Here is a 17,054-nt window from a genome sequence, read left to right as displayed (position 1 = left end):
CGTGCTTCCTGTCCCCGCGACTCTGGACTCTGTAGAACTAAAAGTCTGGGTCCCAATAGGGGACACACTCTTGCCAGGGGACACAGGCAGGGTCCCATTCGACTACAAGCTACAGCTCTCACCAGGACGCTTTTGGCTCCTGTCCAGGGCCCAGTGGGTGAAGAAGGAAGTCACCCTCTTGGTGGGTAAGTTAACCTTGACCAGCAGTGGGAGGTAAGACGCTTTCAAACAATGGGTGGGGGAGGGAGACACGTGGAAGCTGGGGATCCATGTGGCTCCTTCCTCATGCTTGCCCAGCGTGACTTTGGGCCCTGCGACCCTGCCTGAGAAGGGTCTGATCGTAAAGGACTCAGAGCCCTCAGGACAAGGTTTGGGTCACATTACCAGGGAGGCCGTTTAGACTGGATCCTGTGGGGGAGGGGGCGGGATGGGCACCCACGTGGCCCCAAGACCAGAGGCAGCAGTGGTGGCTCACGGTTAATCCCATCCTTCTCCCAAGTCTCCCTAAAGGTGAGAGGAGAGGCCCCAGAAACCACAGGGGCGCCGCTCCCTACACGCGCACAGAAACGTGCTTCTGTGTGTCACAAGGAGGGATGCGGTGGTCACGGAGGTGGCACCCGACTGTCCTTCCCGAGGACAGCCTTGACTGACAGCCCCAGAGCCTCCGACTAGGCTTCCCCAGTGCACCTGCACCGAGGCCACGCCCCTGCGGCCATCCCCAGGCAACGACAGAACACGTGGGGTCCTCTAGCGGGCTGTCCCCGCCTTTCCTCTGACGGGCGACTTGTGTGTGGCAAGGCCGCATGGTCTGGGTGTGAACTGTGCTGATCCGAGGCTCTTCCTCCTCCCCCCCCCTCCGCTCTCCTTCCCCAGGTGTCCGACCTGGGCTGTGGTCGGAGGCTCTCCCCACCCACTCCTGCTCGCTCCCGCCCGATCCTGCACAGACATCGCCCCCCGTTCAACGTCTTCCATGTCTAGTTCTGTCTTGGCATCCACCTCCCCAAGGATCCGAACTGACACAGATATGCCAGCAACTGGGAGCCTCTGAAGTTACTGGTTCTTTGTTTAAAAAGGGAGAGAGAGATGCGCTGGGCAATCCCTGGGGCGCAAGCAATTCAGCCTGAAACTGACCCCAGTTTTCATTAACCAGGGTCAATCAGAGCCACACCGACTGGCGGGTGAGATGTGGACAGAGGCTGACGTGGGAATTTCACCCTGCCGTCGGCAAACGTTTTCACGGGATCTTTTTTTTTTTTTTTTTTAATTTTTTTTTTTTTAACATTTTATTTATTTTTGAGACAGAGAGAGACAGAGCATGAACGGGGGAGGGTCACAGAGAGAGGGAGACACAGAATCGGAAACAGGCTCCAGGCTCTGAGCCGTCAGCACAGAGCCCGACGCGGGGCTTGAACTCACGGACCGCGAGATCGTGACCTGAGCCGAAGTCAGCCGTTCAACCGACTGAGCCACCCAGGCGCCCCTTCACGGGATCTTTTATGTGCCTCTCCGGTGCGGACGGTTTTGCTCGGTACTTGCACAAATATTCCGTGGTGACATCGGTAATTCTGCTCTTCATAGCTCGCAAGGGGCCCTCAACTTTCAAAAACGTTTAGAAGGAGTTCCAAAATATCTCGAGCAATAGGAACACCGCGAGAACAGATGCAGATCTTCCCAACGGGCTATTCCAACGCTGTTTTTTTGCGGGCTTGCTCTCCGTGAAAGTGGAACAGAGGAAGAATATGAGGCAGGGCATTTTGTGATCTCTGGTCGCCCGAAGAGTAGCCACTTTGTGCATCTGGACTTAAAAACCCAAAGAGATGCTAGGATTAAAAAAAATTGAGGAAAAATAAACCGAAAGGAAAGTGGCCTCTTTTCCATCAGATCTTGGTAATTCTCTGAATCAGAAATCTGACCATTTCTGTCAAGCCGACAACCTTTCCTTCGCTGAACGAGCAGCCCACCTCCTAGCCCGGGGGTATCTGGTTACAGCGCCGTGGGAGTGTGACCAGGAATAAAAAGGACTGAATTACGCCTGTCAAAGTAAATGACCCACGTGCGCTTGATGATGCTGGGTCCGGGCTTCTGTAATCACTGTTTTTTTCTTGCTCAGGTAACTTGAAAAATTACCAATGGACCTTGATAATCCCAGTCATTAGTAAGCTTAAGCAGGCTTTCTTCAATTACAAAGGGCAAAGTTCTTTTCCTATGGGAGAAGATTTATGCACTCCAATCCCATCAGAGACACTCGTCCGAATCCCCAGAGGGACAAGAATATCCGATGCCTCTGCTTGAGTTGAGCCTCTGAAAACGGCCCTCGCACCCCACAAACACCGTGTGGAGTCAGGAGGATGCCCACCCACATGGGGGGGGGGGTCTTACCTCATCGGAACGTCCCATTCCCACAGATATTCAGAACGGGCTTGGGAATAAATGCCATGGTCCCGTAGGTCCTCTGGGAGGCTGCTGGTCATGAGGGCCAGGGCTACCTGACCACAGCAAAGAGGTTGGCCAAGGGGCAAGGGGGTTCAGGCTGTAACAGCTGAAAACAGGCACTTTTATCAGCTACAAACTCTGCTTACACAGCCTTCCCTTCCTTCTTTGCTTCTCTCCTCCCTTCCTGCCTTTGTCTTTTCCTCCCCACCCTGTTCTGGAAAGAATAACAAGATTAGGTTAATTAAAAGAGAGAACTTCATTAGCTAACACCTCGTCTTACAAGAGACAGGAATCCAACTCTATCTTAAGCAAAGATGGGAATGTTGTTGGCTCAGTGGGAGAGGGAGAGGAAGAAATGGTCTTGGAGTGATGGGGACTAAGGGTTCCATGTCCTCCCTTCCCTAATTCTCCTTGAGAGCTGTACTCCGTCCCTCAGGCTACTGTCCCCTGAGTGGGCGCAGCTCCAGGTGGAAGCCTTTTAGCACTGGGGTGGGGAGGGAGAGGGCTTGGTCAGCTCCACTTAGAATCCCAGGGAAGGGCTCTGATTGGCTCCCCAGGACCAACGCCCCAAGGGAGGCTGGTTGTGATTGGCTGAGCTGGTGGGCAGGGACCAGTACACTGCCTCGGAAGGGCAGCCCCTGCCAACAGGGGAGCCAAGTTCCCCCAAAGAGGAAGATATAGCAAAGAATGAACACCACACATGTGGGTGGGTGACAGCTTTGATGCTCTGTGCTCTGGCCACCCGTGAAAGACACGAGGGTCAGTTCCGGTACCCACAAGGAACAAACAAACCAAGAGAATTTGGGAGAAAGACCACTGTTCCTGGTTTTAAGACCAAACAGGAATTTCTCTCTGGGGATCCTAACACGTGTCCTCTTTATGTTTCAGACTATCAACTCCCCACGTTGGCTAGCCACACTCAGTCCCGGCCTTAGTAGTATAGAACCCTCTCTCACAGGGGTTCAGCACAGCTCCAGTTGGAACAGTTCCCGATAGAAGCAGCTTTCTCTGCGGGGTCTCGTGCCCTCCTTCTTGGAACGCTACCGCAAATAACTCTATGGCCCCGCTCCCTCTGGGGTCCCGGTCCAAAGCCCACCACGCTTTCTAAAATCCCACACAATCCAACTTCTGCCTTAATAAAAATTCCTCTTTCCACTTGGGCCTTATGTAGTTTCCCGTTTCCAAGCCTCTGACTCATTCCCGTTGTCCAATAACGTAAAAGTTGCTCCGGAAAGACATAGAAAGTCAAAACCCCTAAACTCACGTTTGCATCCCATACAGCATAACCTCTCTTCAGGGACGCTTGGGTGCGGATGTCACGTTGGTAAGATGGAAAGGGGACGTGTGTGGGCATCCCCTCCCCCACATTCCCCGCGTCACTGGGACTCAGACAGGCTTTCAGCCCACACCGCCGGCGGGTCGCCTCAGCGGCCAGCTCCGCGGGAAGCGGCCACGCTCTCCTTCCTGGTGATCCCGGGGCACGGGCTGTCCCCGGAGGGCGTCCTCCACGGCCACACACACGTTCTGGTGCGTGACAGGCAGGCACGATGCCTGCATCTTCGATGGCCCGAAAGACAGAGCCAAATGTACAGCTCGTTGTGTCTCTGGTTCCCAAAATACTTTCCAGGGGAAGGATCAGAGGAAGGGCCAGACCCGCAGGTCTCAAGCTTTACAGGTGCACATGGCCTGCCCCAAACTGCCCAGGCAGAGCCCGGGGGAAGAAGCCCGGTGCCTGAGGGCCACAGGCAGGTGCTTATACACCTCCCCACCCCCCAGGCATTCTTACCCCGCATTGACCAAGTGGTTATGCAACGTGCACCGCCCGGGAGTGGCAAGGGTAGGTCTGAGTCCAGAGCCCATGCCCTGCCCACCGCACTTCTCTGTACGTGACAGAAAACCTCAGCAGCCATAAAAATAAATCAATAAAACAAACCACAGGAAAGGGGGAAAATCCTGCATGGAAAAAAAAAAAAAAAGCAAGATAAGGGAAGGCAAGAGACAAACAGAGTGGGAAGAAATACTTCCAACCCACCGCCCCGACGAGGGGCTAATTTTGTCAGTATACAAAGAGCCCCTGTCCGCAGATAAGAGAAAGCCTACGGCCAGCAGAGAAAGGGCCGAACGCACAGACAGATGGTTCACCGGAAGGTAACTGACAAGAAATACCAATGCGCGAACGAGACAACGAACCGCTGAACGTACGAGGCGCTGCTTCCACCTAACAGATTAGCAAACATCAAGAGGCTGGAAAAGCTACTCACTCTGTCGGTGAGCCCAACGGGACGGGCCCTCGGTTGGCGGGAGTCCCCGCCATCCATCTAGGGACAGACTGCCGGCCTACTGCGGGGACGGTGCACGCGGGCTTGGCTCCAGCAACGGTGCGTCTGAGCGTGTGTCCCTCGCGACACCGCAGTGTGTGACATGACGTGCGCACGGGCCTTGCAGCCCCGGAGGCAGCCGGCATTTCCATCATTAGCGGGATGTCCCCTGCGGCCCCTCTGTTCTCAACGCCCCCGACTCCTCCTACATCCGGGGCGCCACCGCGTCCTGTTCCTGAAGAAACCAGACCCGCCACCCACCCCCAGCTCCCTGCCCCTTTCTCCATGCACCCCGCTCCCCGTCCCACAAGGGACCGTCCCCCAGCCCACGTAGGCTGAGCGCTCGGCTGACACACCTCGCCCCTCTTCCCTGCTTCAGCGATCCGCTCCCACCGTTTTCCTTCTCTCTTCCGCACCAGGGATTAAGCACTCCATCTTGCTGGAACATCCTGCTCCTTAAACACCCGCCTCTCCTGCGCTGCCAGCACGGAGCCTGCTTGGGATCCTCTCTCCCTCTCTCTGCCCCTCCCCCCTCTCAATAAATAAACAAACAAACATTAAAAAAAAAATCCAACCTGTCCTGACCCACATTGCTCTCCCCACCACCCGTCTCTGCCCCCTGTTCAGTGTGGAGCTCCTGGATCTAGCTGTGCAGCATGAGCCACGGCCACAACCCTGTCTCCCATGAGCCCTCCCCAGGAGGCCGCTGCTATGGGCTGCGGTGGCCGAACCCCATGGTCACCTCCCAGTCCTGTCGCTTACAGTGCACCTTCCTTGACGCCCTTCTGTCTCCTGGCCGCCAGATCCTCTTTCTCTCAGTTCTTCATCGTTCATGGAGGCTCATGTCCCTAACTTCTAACTGGCAGAGGGTCATGGGGGAGCAACCCCGACCTCTTTACTGTCTACACTCATGCCCGGATCTCTTCCGCTTCCAGCCTGAAATGCCCGACGGGAGGATGTCTCCCCGTGGCTCTGGTATTTTCCCTCCGGTGTCCCACAGGAATCTCGGACTTACTGCAGCCAAAAGGAGACTCCCTGTCCCCCCAGCCTCTCCCCTGCTAGGAAATAGGATCATTCCACTTGCTTGGGCCCAAACTGTCACAGCCATATGTCACCCGTTTCTTTCTCTCAGACTCTATGCCCCATCGCTCAGCAAATTCTGGGGATTCTGTCTTCAAAATACAGAATCGGAAGCTGCTACTTCTCACTACCCCGCCTCCCCCTTTGTGGTCTGAGCCGAGGTGTCTCTTGCTTAGATGAGTGACAGCTGGTTCCTTCACTTTACCCTCTAAGCACTTCACAGAGCCACCAGGCCAGTCCTTCAGGATGGGAGCCAGACCACGCCATTCTGGTTGACCTCCAACAGCGTCCCATGTCACTCAGATGAAGCCCCACCTGCCCCCCGCCCCCCGCCACCCCCAGCCACTGCCCTCCTGACCTGTCCTGGGATCCTCCCCCACAGCTGCCCGCCTGGTTCCCTCGCTCGTGTCCCTCAGATTTCCGGTCCGATGTCCACTGGGCCCTGGGGCCATGGTCAGGGCGGCCTGGCAGCAGCCAGGCCCCTGAGGGAGGGTCTGGCCAGTGGCGCTGGAGCCACAGAGGAAAGAAACGCTCCCTAAAGCAAAACAAGGCAAGAAGAACCCTGGCCTCCCTCCTGCTCCCACATTCCAGTCTCCCCCACTGCCTCCCAGTGGCCAAACCTGGCCAGACAGGAAGTGGGATCAGTTGGTGAAGGATCTGGGGACCACGGTTCCGGGCAACACAGAGCCGGGCGGGACAGAGAACGGATCCCAGGGCAGAGGCAAATGATCACACAAAAGCACACCCCCTGCAAGAGAACACCTCTCCCGACAAGCCGAAAAACCAGCCTCTTATGAGGGCGTGGTCAGAATGACAGAATTCTCTAGCGGTCTCCCCTCTCGGTGAACGAATTGCATCAGTTTCTTAAGGCTGCAAAGGTAAAGAAAAGATTCGGAAGCAACGATCCCACCAAGACTCTGGAAGCTCCAGCCGTCCTCGCATCGTAGCCAGAGGACCGTGGACAGCGCGCCGGGCTCGGTGCCGACCGAGTGAGCACGGCGTCTCCGCGTGTGCTCTGTATCAGCCCTGAGCCCCCCACGCAGCCCCGCCCTTCACGGTGTCCCCAGAAACCCTGCATCGTCGTCCACGAGATTCTGGGAACTCCCTTGCATCCCGTGTGAGGAAGCTGCAAGGACAGCAAAATGTTCTCCCAGGCTGCCCAAAGAACAATGGACTTTGTAATCACGCCTTACCTTTTTCCACCTAAAGGGTAAAACGCTACAGTGAGTAGGGACAGAAAACAAAACGAAACAAGGTACGTAAGGCCTTTTGCGCAATGGTGCGTTGGGAGTACGTGTCGCAACGATTCAAAATGACCTTTCGCAGGTCCACGGCATGGAGGTTTACTCGGGAAGTTTCTCTCTCCGCGTCCTCTCCCCAGACCTCATGCAGCTCTTCGGAGTTATCGTTAGGAACATCTCATAAAATATCTTTTTGGCCCCCAGGGCACAGAAGGGTGGTCCAAAACCACTAGGTCCTTGACAGCCTCCCGGCACATCCAGAGCCCTTGAAACGAGCATAAAGTGCTAAGGTACAAAGACGGGGATAGGCCCTGGAAAGGGACTTTAATTCCAGGTGTGCTCAGGCCCTCTGGGAGGGACACAGCTTTCTCTGAGAGTCAGGCTGGAAATCGTACACCCGCATTAAGGGTTGGATGTCAGGAGGCCAAGGTCGGCACACACCTGAAAACCCAGGGCACCATGAGCTCTACTCTTGAACGCTCCCAATCCCAAGGGACTGTCAATATATTTTTTTTTTCTGGAGCCTTGTTCATAACAGGCATTCTAGAGGCCGGGTCTGGACCTCAGCCGCAAGTCCCACGGACCAGTGGTTCACACTGGGTGCTGCTAAGCACCCCCTCGTGCAAGTTAATGTTCCTGTTTGTACTGCAACGTATGAACTTTGGGGCTGGTGTACTTACCGAAGTCATGTTGTTTGCTCGGGGAAATTACTATACTTAATTTGCATTATTTAATCATGCCCCAGGTAGGTGAGTGAGAGGTCGCAAATCGGCCACGAGCCATATTCAGGTAACGGTGGTATTCTGCGTTTCCCTGGGTTAATCTGTATGCCTCTAGCGTGTCCGAAGCTCAGACCTGCAGCCCAGGGAGCCCAGACCCATTCCCTGGATGGGAGGAAATGCTGCAGCACCAGGACAAAAGTCACACAGCCATGCCGTAAGGCAGTTATGAAAGCAGCCACTGCCAGAACCAAAGACTTGATTCCCAACTAATGCTGTTTACGTGACTACTACCCTTAGTCAAGGAAGGGAACATAATTGCCGGGATTACCTATTCTCTTATGTAGCCAACAGACGCCTCTCGGCGGCCCAGCGCTGCGGGCCACACGCACCCTGCTTGCTGAATCTGTCATTCTTTAGAACTGCTGAGTGTGCGTTTAGGCACAGAGCCGGTCAAGACACCAAGCTATTCTCCAGGGAAAAAAAAGGGAACAGCAAGCCTGTTCTTTGGGAGAATATTGACACAGAGTTTACCTTTAGCTTCATCCAAAGTACTTCTCGGGTCGCGTGAGCAGGACGACCTACGGTTGGCCGGCATTATGGATGGAGAGCCATCCGAAACAAAGATAAAGGGGGTGGCTTGGGTGGGGGTGGCACGCTTTTTTGTCTCTTTCCAGAGGCCCTGCAAATTAAAATCAATGGACAGAAGTTAAATGGATATCAAAGCCCGCTCCGACAGCTGGTCTCAGTTTCCCTCCTCCGTAAGATGTATCTGAGGGTTCTCCTAGGGGATTTTCATAGAAAAAATTGTGGTACAGCCATCATGTGTGGTGGGAAATGGGGTTAATAACATCTCCTCCCGTAGATGTACTAAAACGTATAAGACGCCCCAGCACGGGCACGTAGTAGCTTCAGCACCTCTCATTATTATCAGCCTGGACAGATGATGCCCCCAATGGAAACATCTCCAATAAGCTCCTGTTCTCTGAGAAGCACTGTCCAGAACCATCTGCGGGGAAGGACCAGAGGTCTTTTTACTTGTTTTCAATTTTAAAAAATTATTTTGCTAAGTTTATTTATTTTAAGAGAGAAAGTGTGAGCGAGGGAGGGGGAGAGAGAGAGAGAGAGAGAGAGAGAGAGAGAGAGAGACTCCCAAGCAGGCTCCACACTGTGAGCTTGGAGCCCAGTGCGGAGCTCGAACCCTGTAACCGCAAGATCATTACCGGAGCCCAAGCCGGACGCTCAACCGACTGAGCCACCCAGGCGCCCCCCGTCTTTAATTTTCAATTCACCGGCAATGATACTTCCGAAAAGTTAAATAAAAAAGCAATGACCAAGGCAATAAAATCAACAAAGATGTACAAAATATACAATCAAGACAAAATACAAGAGTTCGTTAAAGGGGCCTTAGCAATCTTCCAAAGATTCTCTCGCAGATGGGGGAGGAAGTGACGTGCTCACAGTGCCAATAGACCAGCGGCAGTGCTGGGACAGGACTCGAGTCATGCCCCTGGAGCCTGCAAGGTGGGTCCCCCCGCACCCCTCAGTCCTGGTCGGCCTCCGTTTCTCACCCTTCCATCCATCAGAAGGTCAGGGCCGCACCAGGGGGAGGCGAATGCAGTCTCTGCCCTGGGTTAAAATTCAAGGGAGTGCCAAAAAACTCAGTCATCACCATAAGTAATGTTTCAATGAGGTTATTTTTTTATAGGCAAGGTGATGCTGAGGTAACAACTAATTATCAAAATCTCAGTGGCCTGACCCACATCAATCAAGTCCGACGCAAGCTGTCCTCCCCTTTCTTACTGTGCACCATCCGGAACACATGGTCTCTAAGATCAGAGCAGCAGAGGAAAAGAAAGCTGAGGGAGAATACCAACTCCTCACCTCTTGACCCGGAAATAATTCCCACTAAATCTACTCCCATTTCATTGGCCAGAATTAATTTCATTCTATCCTAACTGCCAGAGCACTGGAAAATGTAGAGAATCACACAGATATTCAGCGACCCAAGAGCCTCTGCTTTACTCTTGGTGTAAGGGAATATATGTGTATATATATTACATATACTATATGTAGTATGTTATAAACTTATTGTGTATGAACTTAGGTATGTAAACTTTATATTTTATATACGAACTTTATATAGATTACATATAAACCTAATATGTAAGATTATTATACGTACAGACTTGTTATATATATATATATGATATATTTATACATTTATTTATATATATAAACTTATATGTAGGTACACTTCATACCAAAAAAAGTCCGAACTTTTCATAAAGACAGGGTCAGTAAAAGTGCATAAGATTATTATACATATAGACTTGTTATATATATATGTATATATAAACTTATATGTAGATACACTTTATACCAAAAAAATCAGTATTTTTCATAAAGACAGGGTCAGTAAAAGTGCATATGATTATTATGCATATAGACTTGTTATATATACTTATACATATATAAACTTATATGTAGATACATTTTATACCAAAAAAAATCAGAACTTTTCATAAAGACAGGGTCAGTAAAAGTGCATATGATTATTATGCATATAGACTTGTTATATATTTATATATATAAACTTATATGTAGATAAACTTTATACCAAAAGAAAGTCAGAATTTTTCATAAAGAGGATCTGTAAAAGTGCTGACCTGAGCAATACTAGAGACAGGCAAAAGGCAAAATCAGTAATGCTTGTCTTCATTTAAAATTTTGAGCGTGGGTGGCTCAGTTGGTTAAGGGTTCAACTTCAGCTCAGGTCATGATCTTGGGGTTCGTGGGTTCGAGCTCCCGGCAGGGCTCTGCACTGTCAGTGTGGGGCCTGCTTGGGACTCTCTCTCCCTCCCTGTCCCTCCCCCACTCGTGCTTTCTCTCTCTCTCTCAAAATAAACACACTTAAAAAAACGTTTTAACATTTTGTATATTCTGTTCAGCATAGATTCTATTGCATGATTTTTGCAAAGGAAGTCATAGATCCGCGCGTTCCGCAACAGTCAGTGGGAAGGGTTTCCTCGACACTGCTGCTTGGCAGGCCACAGGATGGGGTTTCGGAAGGCACCCCAAAGCGAAACATTCAGAAATATTCCATTTTTAAGGCTTATTTATTTTTGAGAGAGAGAAGAGAGGATGAGCAGGGGAGCGGCAGTGAGAAAGGGGGACAGAGGATCCGAAGCAGGATAGCACAGAGCCCGATGTGGGGCCCGAACCCACACACCATGAGCTTGTGACCTGAGTGGAAGTGAGACGCTTAACTGACTGAGCTACCCAGGCGCCCCCTCAGAAAAATTCAATCTTAAGACTGCACTGATTGGAAGACATATGATCAATTTATGCATATCTTATCGGAAGGAAAAACAATGGACGCTTCTTCGGGCACCATCCGTAAGAAACACCCAGATTTCAGAAATATTAACAACCACAAAAGGCTCTTAAAATGCCAGCCACATGGTAAAACATTTTAATTTTCGGTTCCCGGGCACTAAAGTCTGCACTCCAACAAAATAAACCCAGAGAACAAATCAATTTCATTAATGAATGACTGGGCATAGGTACACGGATCAACTGACCCAAGTACCTATTAAAACAACTGCTAACCACTTCCCATCACCAGGGACAGGGCCCAGGCAAAGCGTTGCACAGTGGCTTCCTGGTTCTGAATCCCTTCCTGGTTCTGAATCCCTTCCTGGTGGCTCTTCTCGACTTCTCTTGCCTGTCTACTCGCCCTTGCCCACCCGTCCATCTTTCCTCCCAAAATCAGTTCTCATCAAATGGAGTGACTTGCACGGCCTGGCAAATTATTACCGCGACAGGGATTAAAACTTTAAGCAAAAGGGGTGAACTTTAAGTGACAGTTGGGGAGTAATTTTGAGTGGGTAAGGGTGGGCTCCCTTGGTCGCAAAGGTAAAGCCCCCTCTTCCTTTTCAACTAACCAGGCGTTTAGGGGAATGATGTGGTCTTAGGTCTCCCCCACCAACCAGTCAGAAAAAGGTCAAAGCCTGAAATTCCACACCTGTGGGGCCGGGATGGCCACCGGATTTTTGAACCCAGACTAGTGGGCTCCAGAACGCTTAACCTTCGGTCAAGCAAGGCGTGCTCTAGGATTTTCCAGTCTGGCTTCGTTCTAGACTGGAGAGCAGGGGAGAAAGAGAAGGAGGATTAAAAAAAAAAACCCCATGAACCAAGGAACCCCCCAGACTGCAGGGGATTTTAGACCAGATGATGGAACGTGGATCGGAAGGAAAATGGGAAAGATGGCTGAAACACGGGGCTTCTGGCTGGGTGGGAAGCGCCACCTAAGGGGGTCCCTGAAGCGGGCTAATTCCTCCTCCTCTGAGTGGGGGGAGGGGGCACTCGGCGAATCTCCGCATCCGCATCCGGACAGGAGTTGAGGCTGCGTCCTCACCTTCTTCCTCTGGGTAACCCTGATTTTCTGATTACGGGGAGAGGTGGAGCTGACGTCAGCATTCAAGGCGCTGGAGTGACTTTGGGAGTCACTTCGTCCTCAGAACCTAGAGCCAGAAAGGAGGCGGCTCCCTACCCAGCATTCACCCCTCTTGCGGCCGGGGGCCGAGGTCGCGCCATCCTGGGGCCCTCGGAAGGGGGACGCCACCACGGACGCCCCCGGCCCTCCGCTACCAGCCGTGCTACGGCGGCAACGCAGGGGCACGTGGAAGCCTCGCCCGCGATTTCCGCCCCCGTTGATTTCCGCAGTCCCAGCAAGTCCGCGTTTGGGGCGGCGCGGGGCTGCGGCTCCTGCGCCCGCACTTACCGCCGCCCCACTGCGCACCCCTCGGCGCACCCGAGAAAAGCCGGGTGTCAGGCGGGTGGGGTGGGGTGTGAACCCCGCTCCCGGGTAACCCCGACCGCTCTCCGGGAGCCTGCGGGTCCGCACGCCGGGTGGGGAGGGGCCCGGGGCCGCGGTTTTCCCGGAAGCAAGTGCGGGTCAGTGCGCGTCCCGCCGCAAGCCCCGGCTTCCGCCGCTGCGGGGTGGCCCGGCAGGGCGCGGCGGCGTCGCAGGGGGCTCGGGCCAGGAGCCAGACCCCGGGGGACGAGATGCTGCGCAAGTCAGCTCCAGGCCGGTCCCGCGCCGCCGCGGCCGGGAGACCCCGCCCGCCGGGCAGGCGACAACGTGCGGCGACCCGGGGGCGGCACGGGGAGCGGGCGAGCGGCGTGCGCCGTGCACTTCCTGTTCAGTGCACGCGGCCTTCCACCGCCCCGCGCTCGCCCAGCCTGCCGGGCCGCGCCGCCCCTCGCCGCCGGCTCCCTGTCCCCGGGACGCGGCGCGGCGGTGGGACGCAGCGGGCGCGCCCTCCGGCTGGCAGGGCCGCGCCAGCCGAGCCGCCGCCCGAACTTCGGCGCGCAGCCGAGCGGGGAGCCCAATTGCCGGGGCGTTCGCGTTTGCGCCTCCTCCTCCCTCCCCTCCGCCCCATCTCGCCCAGAAGGGGGACGGGCCGAGTTCCAGGCTCGGGGCTGGTTCATTCTGCGGCCCAGGATTATATTTACACACACACTGTCCCACTCTCGCCAGATTGTCCGCTTCGGCGCAGGCACGGGAGGGTTGTTTTCCAAAGTACCGTCTTTCCCTGCACCTGCCTTTCAGATCACCTCTGGGAACCTGTGGGAGGAGCTGACAGGGTGGACGATGTTGCTTCGCTTTGCAAAAGGAAGAAAACTTTGTCACCCAGAGGGAGACCTCTGCCACGCGTAACCCGGAGAGAGACCAAGAACCAGGACAGGCTTTGGCTTTGATTTTGCATCGATGAGCCCGTAAGGAGGAAGAGGACACGTGAACTCAGCGCACACGCCGACCGCCATCCTCCCCGGTGGTGGCGGCCCCAGGTACCTGCGCCACCTTCCCTCCCCGCGGAAGTCCCCACGCGGTGTCTCCGGGGTGGAAGGCTAATCATCAAGAGCGCGCGGCTCGAGGCCGACGGCGGGGGCCGGGCGAGGAAGGAGAGGACCGAATTGCAGGAACGAGTTACCCGGAATTAACTTCTGGTTAAAGTTATGGGAAGCTCGGCCATGGACACCAAGAAGAAGAAAGATGTTTCCAGCCCCGGCGAGAGCAGCGGCAAAAAAAATCCCAGCCAGAAGAGGCGTTCGCTGCGAGTGCACATCCCGGTGAGTGCCAGCAGCGCGGTGCCCGGCTCCCCACCCTCGCCCGGTCGTCTACCCCGGCGCCGAAGCGGTTAACGCGGGACGCCCCGCGCGCGCCGTGCGTGCCCCTCCTGTCACTTTGGGCCGCCCGGGGATGGGTGGCGGCGCGGGGTCGAGCTGGGCCGCCGATCCCGGGCTCCATCTCTCTCGGCGACCGTCAGCGGGGGCGCGGGAGGGGGCGCGCGGGGCGGCCGGTGGCGGGCTGGGCGTAGCCCCGGATCCCGCCTGGTGCGGGTGCTGGGGGGCGGCGCGTAGTGTTGTTTTGTTGAAAAAGGACGGTGTGGACTGCGCTCCGGGGAGGTGGAGCCGCGCGCGGCTGCCGGGGCCGGAGGGGCGGGGCAGTGGGCAGGGACAGCGCGCGGGAGGCGGGGCGGGGGGGGAATGTGTGTGGCTGTGTAGCTGCGCCCCGAAACGGACCTTCCCCCTTCCCAGTTCCCCTCGGGGTGTGCCTGGGCCCGGGGCGCCGTGGGGGGGTTTCCTCTGCAGCCATTCCTTTTGCCTGTCCCCGGGAGCACATTTCGGGCATTTGGGGGTTCGGGACTCCCTAACGCGTGCGGAGCTGCCACGAACTTCAGCCCCGGCCACGCCGGCAGCCCCGCCGGGACTTTGGCGACTTCGATCGGCTGCGGCTCGACTCTGTGCAACTGGAGGGAGCGCCGGGAGGGGGCGTGCGCCCACCCTGGGTTTTGGCTACCCAGGGGAGCCGCGGCCTTCCCCAGCGTCCCCATCGGGAAGTCAGGTGGTGGGGCGTACGGGCACTCGAGAGAACCCCCCAACTGGGTCACGCCCCTGACCTCCACCAGCCAAGTAAATGTTTGTCCAGATACATGGACGGACGGACTCACGCACACAGGCACAAACATACACACAGAGCGGTGGGCTCTGAAGAATGTTGGTTCTCTCCCTGGGGACGTTTAGTTCTCTCTCGGGGGATGACCGGTTCTGGGCACCGGGTGGGAGTGCGAGGTGAGTCCCAACCTCTGAGGACTGCCCCCGGCAGGGCTGGGGAGGGGCTGCTGGCCTCTCACTTCCCCCCTGCGAACCCCCGTTAGGCACTTTCCTTCACTGTTTGTTGAACAAAGCCCCCCCCCCCCTTCCCTTCCGTGTGTGCGTACACTCCCGCCTTATAGCCACGTTGAAATAAAACAATTCAGGGAAAGCTCTTGTGAACGTAAATAGTGTGGAATGAATGTATGGTTGTCACATCTGCGTCAGGGCAACTGGTTTTAAAAAGAGAGACCTAGAGAGAAGAAAATGATACTGCCCAGTGTCAGGCCATATTGTACCGAGGCCGACTGGTGAGGACGGTTCCAGATGCGGTGTTGGGGCCGCTGGAGGGGCAATGCTGGTGGTGAGTGCGGGACAAAGTCCGGAACCCAGAAAAAGACTTGAGGGGCCACGCTGCGAAAGTGGGAAGGCCACGGTGTAGCTGGAATCCTCTGACCACCCTTCTTGCTGCTGGACGTGATTTTGGCTGCTTTCCACAACCTTCTTGGCATGATCCATCCCATACCCAGAAGTGCTTTTCACTCAGTTGTCCCACACATGTGTCTAGTGCTCTGGTTGATGGCGAGATCAGGGGTGAAAGAGAGGGTCTCTGTCTCCTTCCTTATAGGGCTTGTATTTTTTGGTGGGACCGGCGGGGGCGAGCTTCTTCTTGTTGACCATCTAGTAATTGCCTGTTGACCGCTGCACCGGGTCGGTGAGAGTCATACTCTAGTTGGGGAAATATGGCATTCAGACAGATGCTGGCACATGACCCAAGGGCATCCGATGACTGGTGCTGGCAGCCACTGCTTTCAGAGGGGAGAGAGGGGGAGGGGACAGCGTACTGAGGTGTTCCGAGAGACATCAGACCCAGAGGTGGTAGGCAGGACAGAGCCACGTGTGAGAAGCCTGGATTACTCCCACCAGGGAACCAGCTGGAGTACCTCCATGAGTTGGGGGTTGGATGATGGCTTCCGGGTACAGCAAAGAGCCCCTTCTCATGGAAGAAAGGGTGTGGGAATCAGAAACGGAGTGAGGCCCCATCAAGGAGGGCCCTGAAGTAAGCTTGCCAGATTTAGCAAATAAAAATTTTGGATAAACAAGGAATAACTTTTTAGTACGTGAATGTCCCCTGCACCATTTGGGATGAACTTGTGCTGAAAATGTCATCCATCGTTGTCTGAAATCCCAGCTTGGGTGTCCTGTATCTTTCCGGGCAGCTCTCACTGGTCTAGTACACTCTCAGGAAAGAGCCCTCGTGAGGTCCCCAGTGTGTCCACACAGCTTGTCTCTGCACTGAATTGGACTGAGTCCCTTTTGGACGTGATTAGCCCCAGTCTTTCCCCCCGTATCTGGTGCATAAACAGAACCATGACCTAGGGTGTCGGGGTGTTGCAGTCACGGTGAACCTCCCTCCCAGGCTCTGATTATCTTACCATCTTTACCCTCCTTGCTACCAAGAGCACCTGCTGTGCCCTGAGACACCAGAATGGGGGATCCATTTCCGAGGTTGCCCTAGGGCCTATGGGTTATAGCAGGTAACAGAGACCTGGAATCACGAACTATAGTGACTGATGAACTGAACGCGATGAAGGGAGAATGGCCCTTGGGCCTGATGGAGGATGGAGCCTGGCTTGGTTTTAGTCCCTTCCTTAGGTGGCCGGGCTCACCCCTTTCTGGCAAAGGGGACGGTGGGAGAGAGGGGAGGAAGGGGAAGCGGGAGTTCGGACTCCTCTGGGGGTTGCCCGGGGCCTGTCAAGGAACGAGATGGGCGCCATGTTTAGAATCGCGCCATGTTTAGAGGGTTGGCGCCTCGCCCTGGTTCTCTTCCCTCCACCTTCCTCCCCAGTGTAAAGCAGGAATAATGATGAAGGTGGTGGGAATGGTTTTGGAAAGTAACTCCTTGGAAGCCTAGCCGTGTGTGGCATCCTGCCAGAACTTTGCCAGAGAAACTGTTGTCTGGAGAAGGTATATTCTTTTTTTTTTTTTTGGTACCGGAAGAAGCAGCTTCTCTATTAATGCTGAAATTCATACGCGCCAGACCTTTTTAAATTGATAACTGTGGACCGGCATACTGTGGGTCTTTGGAACAGGAGGCCATG

General features: G+C 54.8%; 1 protein-coding gene and 1 long non-coding RNA gene across 4 annotated transcripts in view; one reads left to right on the top strand and one right to left on the bottom strand.

Moving 5' to 3' along the window:
* Positions 1 to 1,836: 1,836 nt before the first annotated feature.
* On the bottom strand, positions 1,837 to 6,165 carry LOC123384094. The gene is made up of 2 exons (XR_006594704.1): positions 3,698 to 6,165; positions 1,837 to 2,539 (listed from the first exon to the last, which is right to left on the bottom strand). It is a non-coding gene; the product is annotated as an uncharacterized LOC123384094 (long non-coding RNA).
* Positions 6,166 to 13,370: 7,205 nt separating this feature from the next.
* Positions 13,371 to 17,054, top strand: part of PRKAG2 (protein kinase AMP-activated non-catalytic subunit gamma 2) — a 260,830-nt gene continuing 257,146 nt past the window's right edge. For 2 of the 3 annotated variants that reach the window (XM_023250755.2, XM_023250752.2), the window contains exon 1: positions 13,371 to 13,929. In XM_023250755.2, coding sequence (XP_023106523.1) covers positions 13,816 to 13,929 — 114 coding nt within the window. In that variant the 5' untranslated portion in view covers positions 13,371 to 13,815. The remainder of the gene's footprint in view (positions 13,930 to 17,054) is intronic. The other variant, XM_023250754.2, reaches the window with a different exon arrangement.

Source organism: Felis catus, chromosome A2 (genome assembly GCF_018350175.1).
Source record: "Felis catus isolate Fca126 chromosome A2, F.catus_Fca126_mat1.0, whole genome shotgun sequence".
In the NCBI taxonomy this organism is placed as follows: Eukaryota; Metazoa; Chordata; class Mammalia; order Carnivora; family Felidae; genus Felis; species Felis catus.
This window is presented reverse-complemented; position numbering and strand designations above follow the sequence as displayed.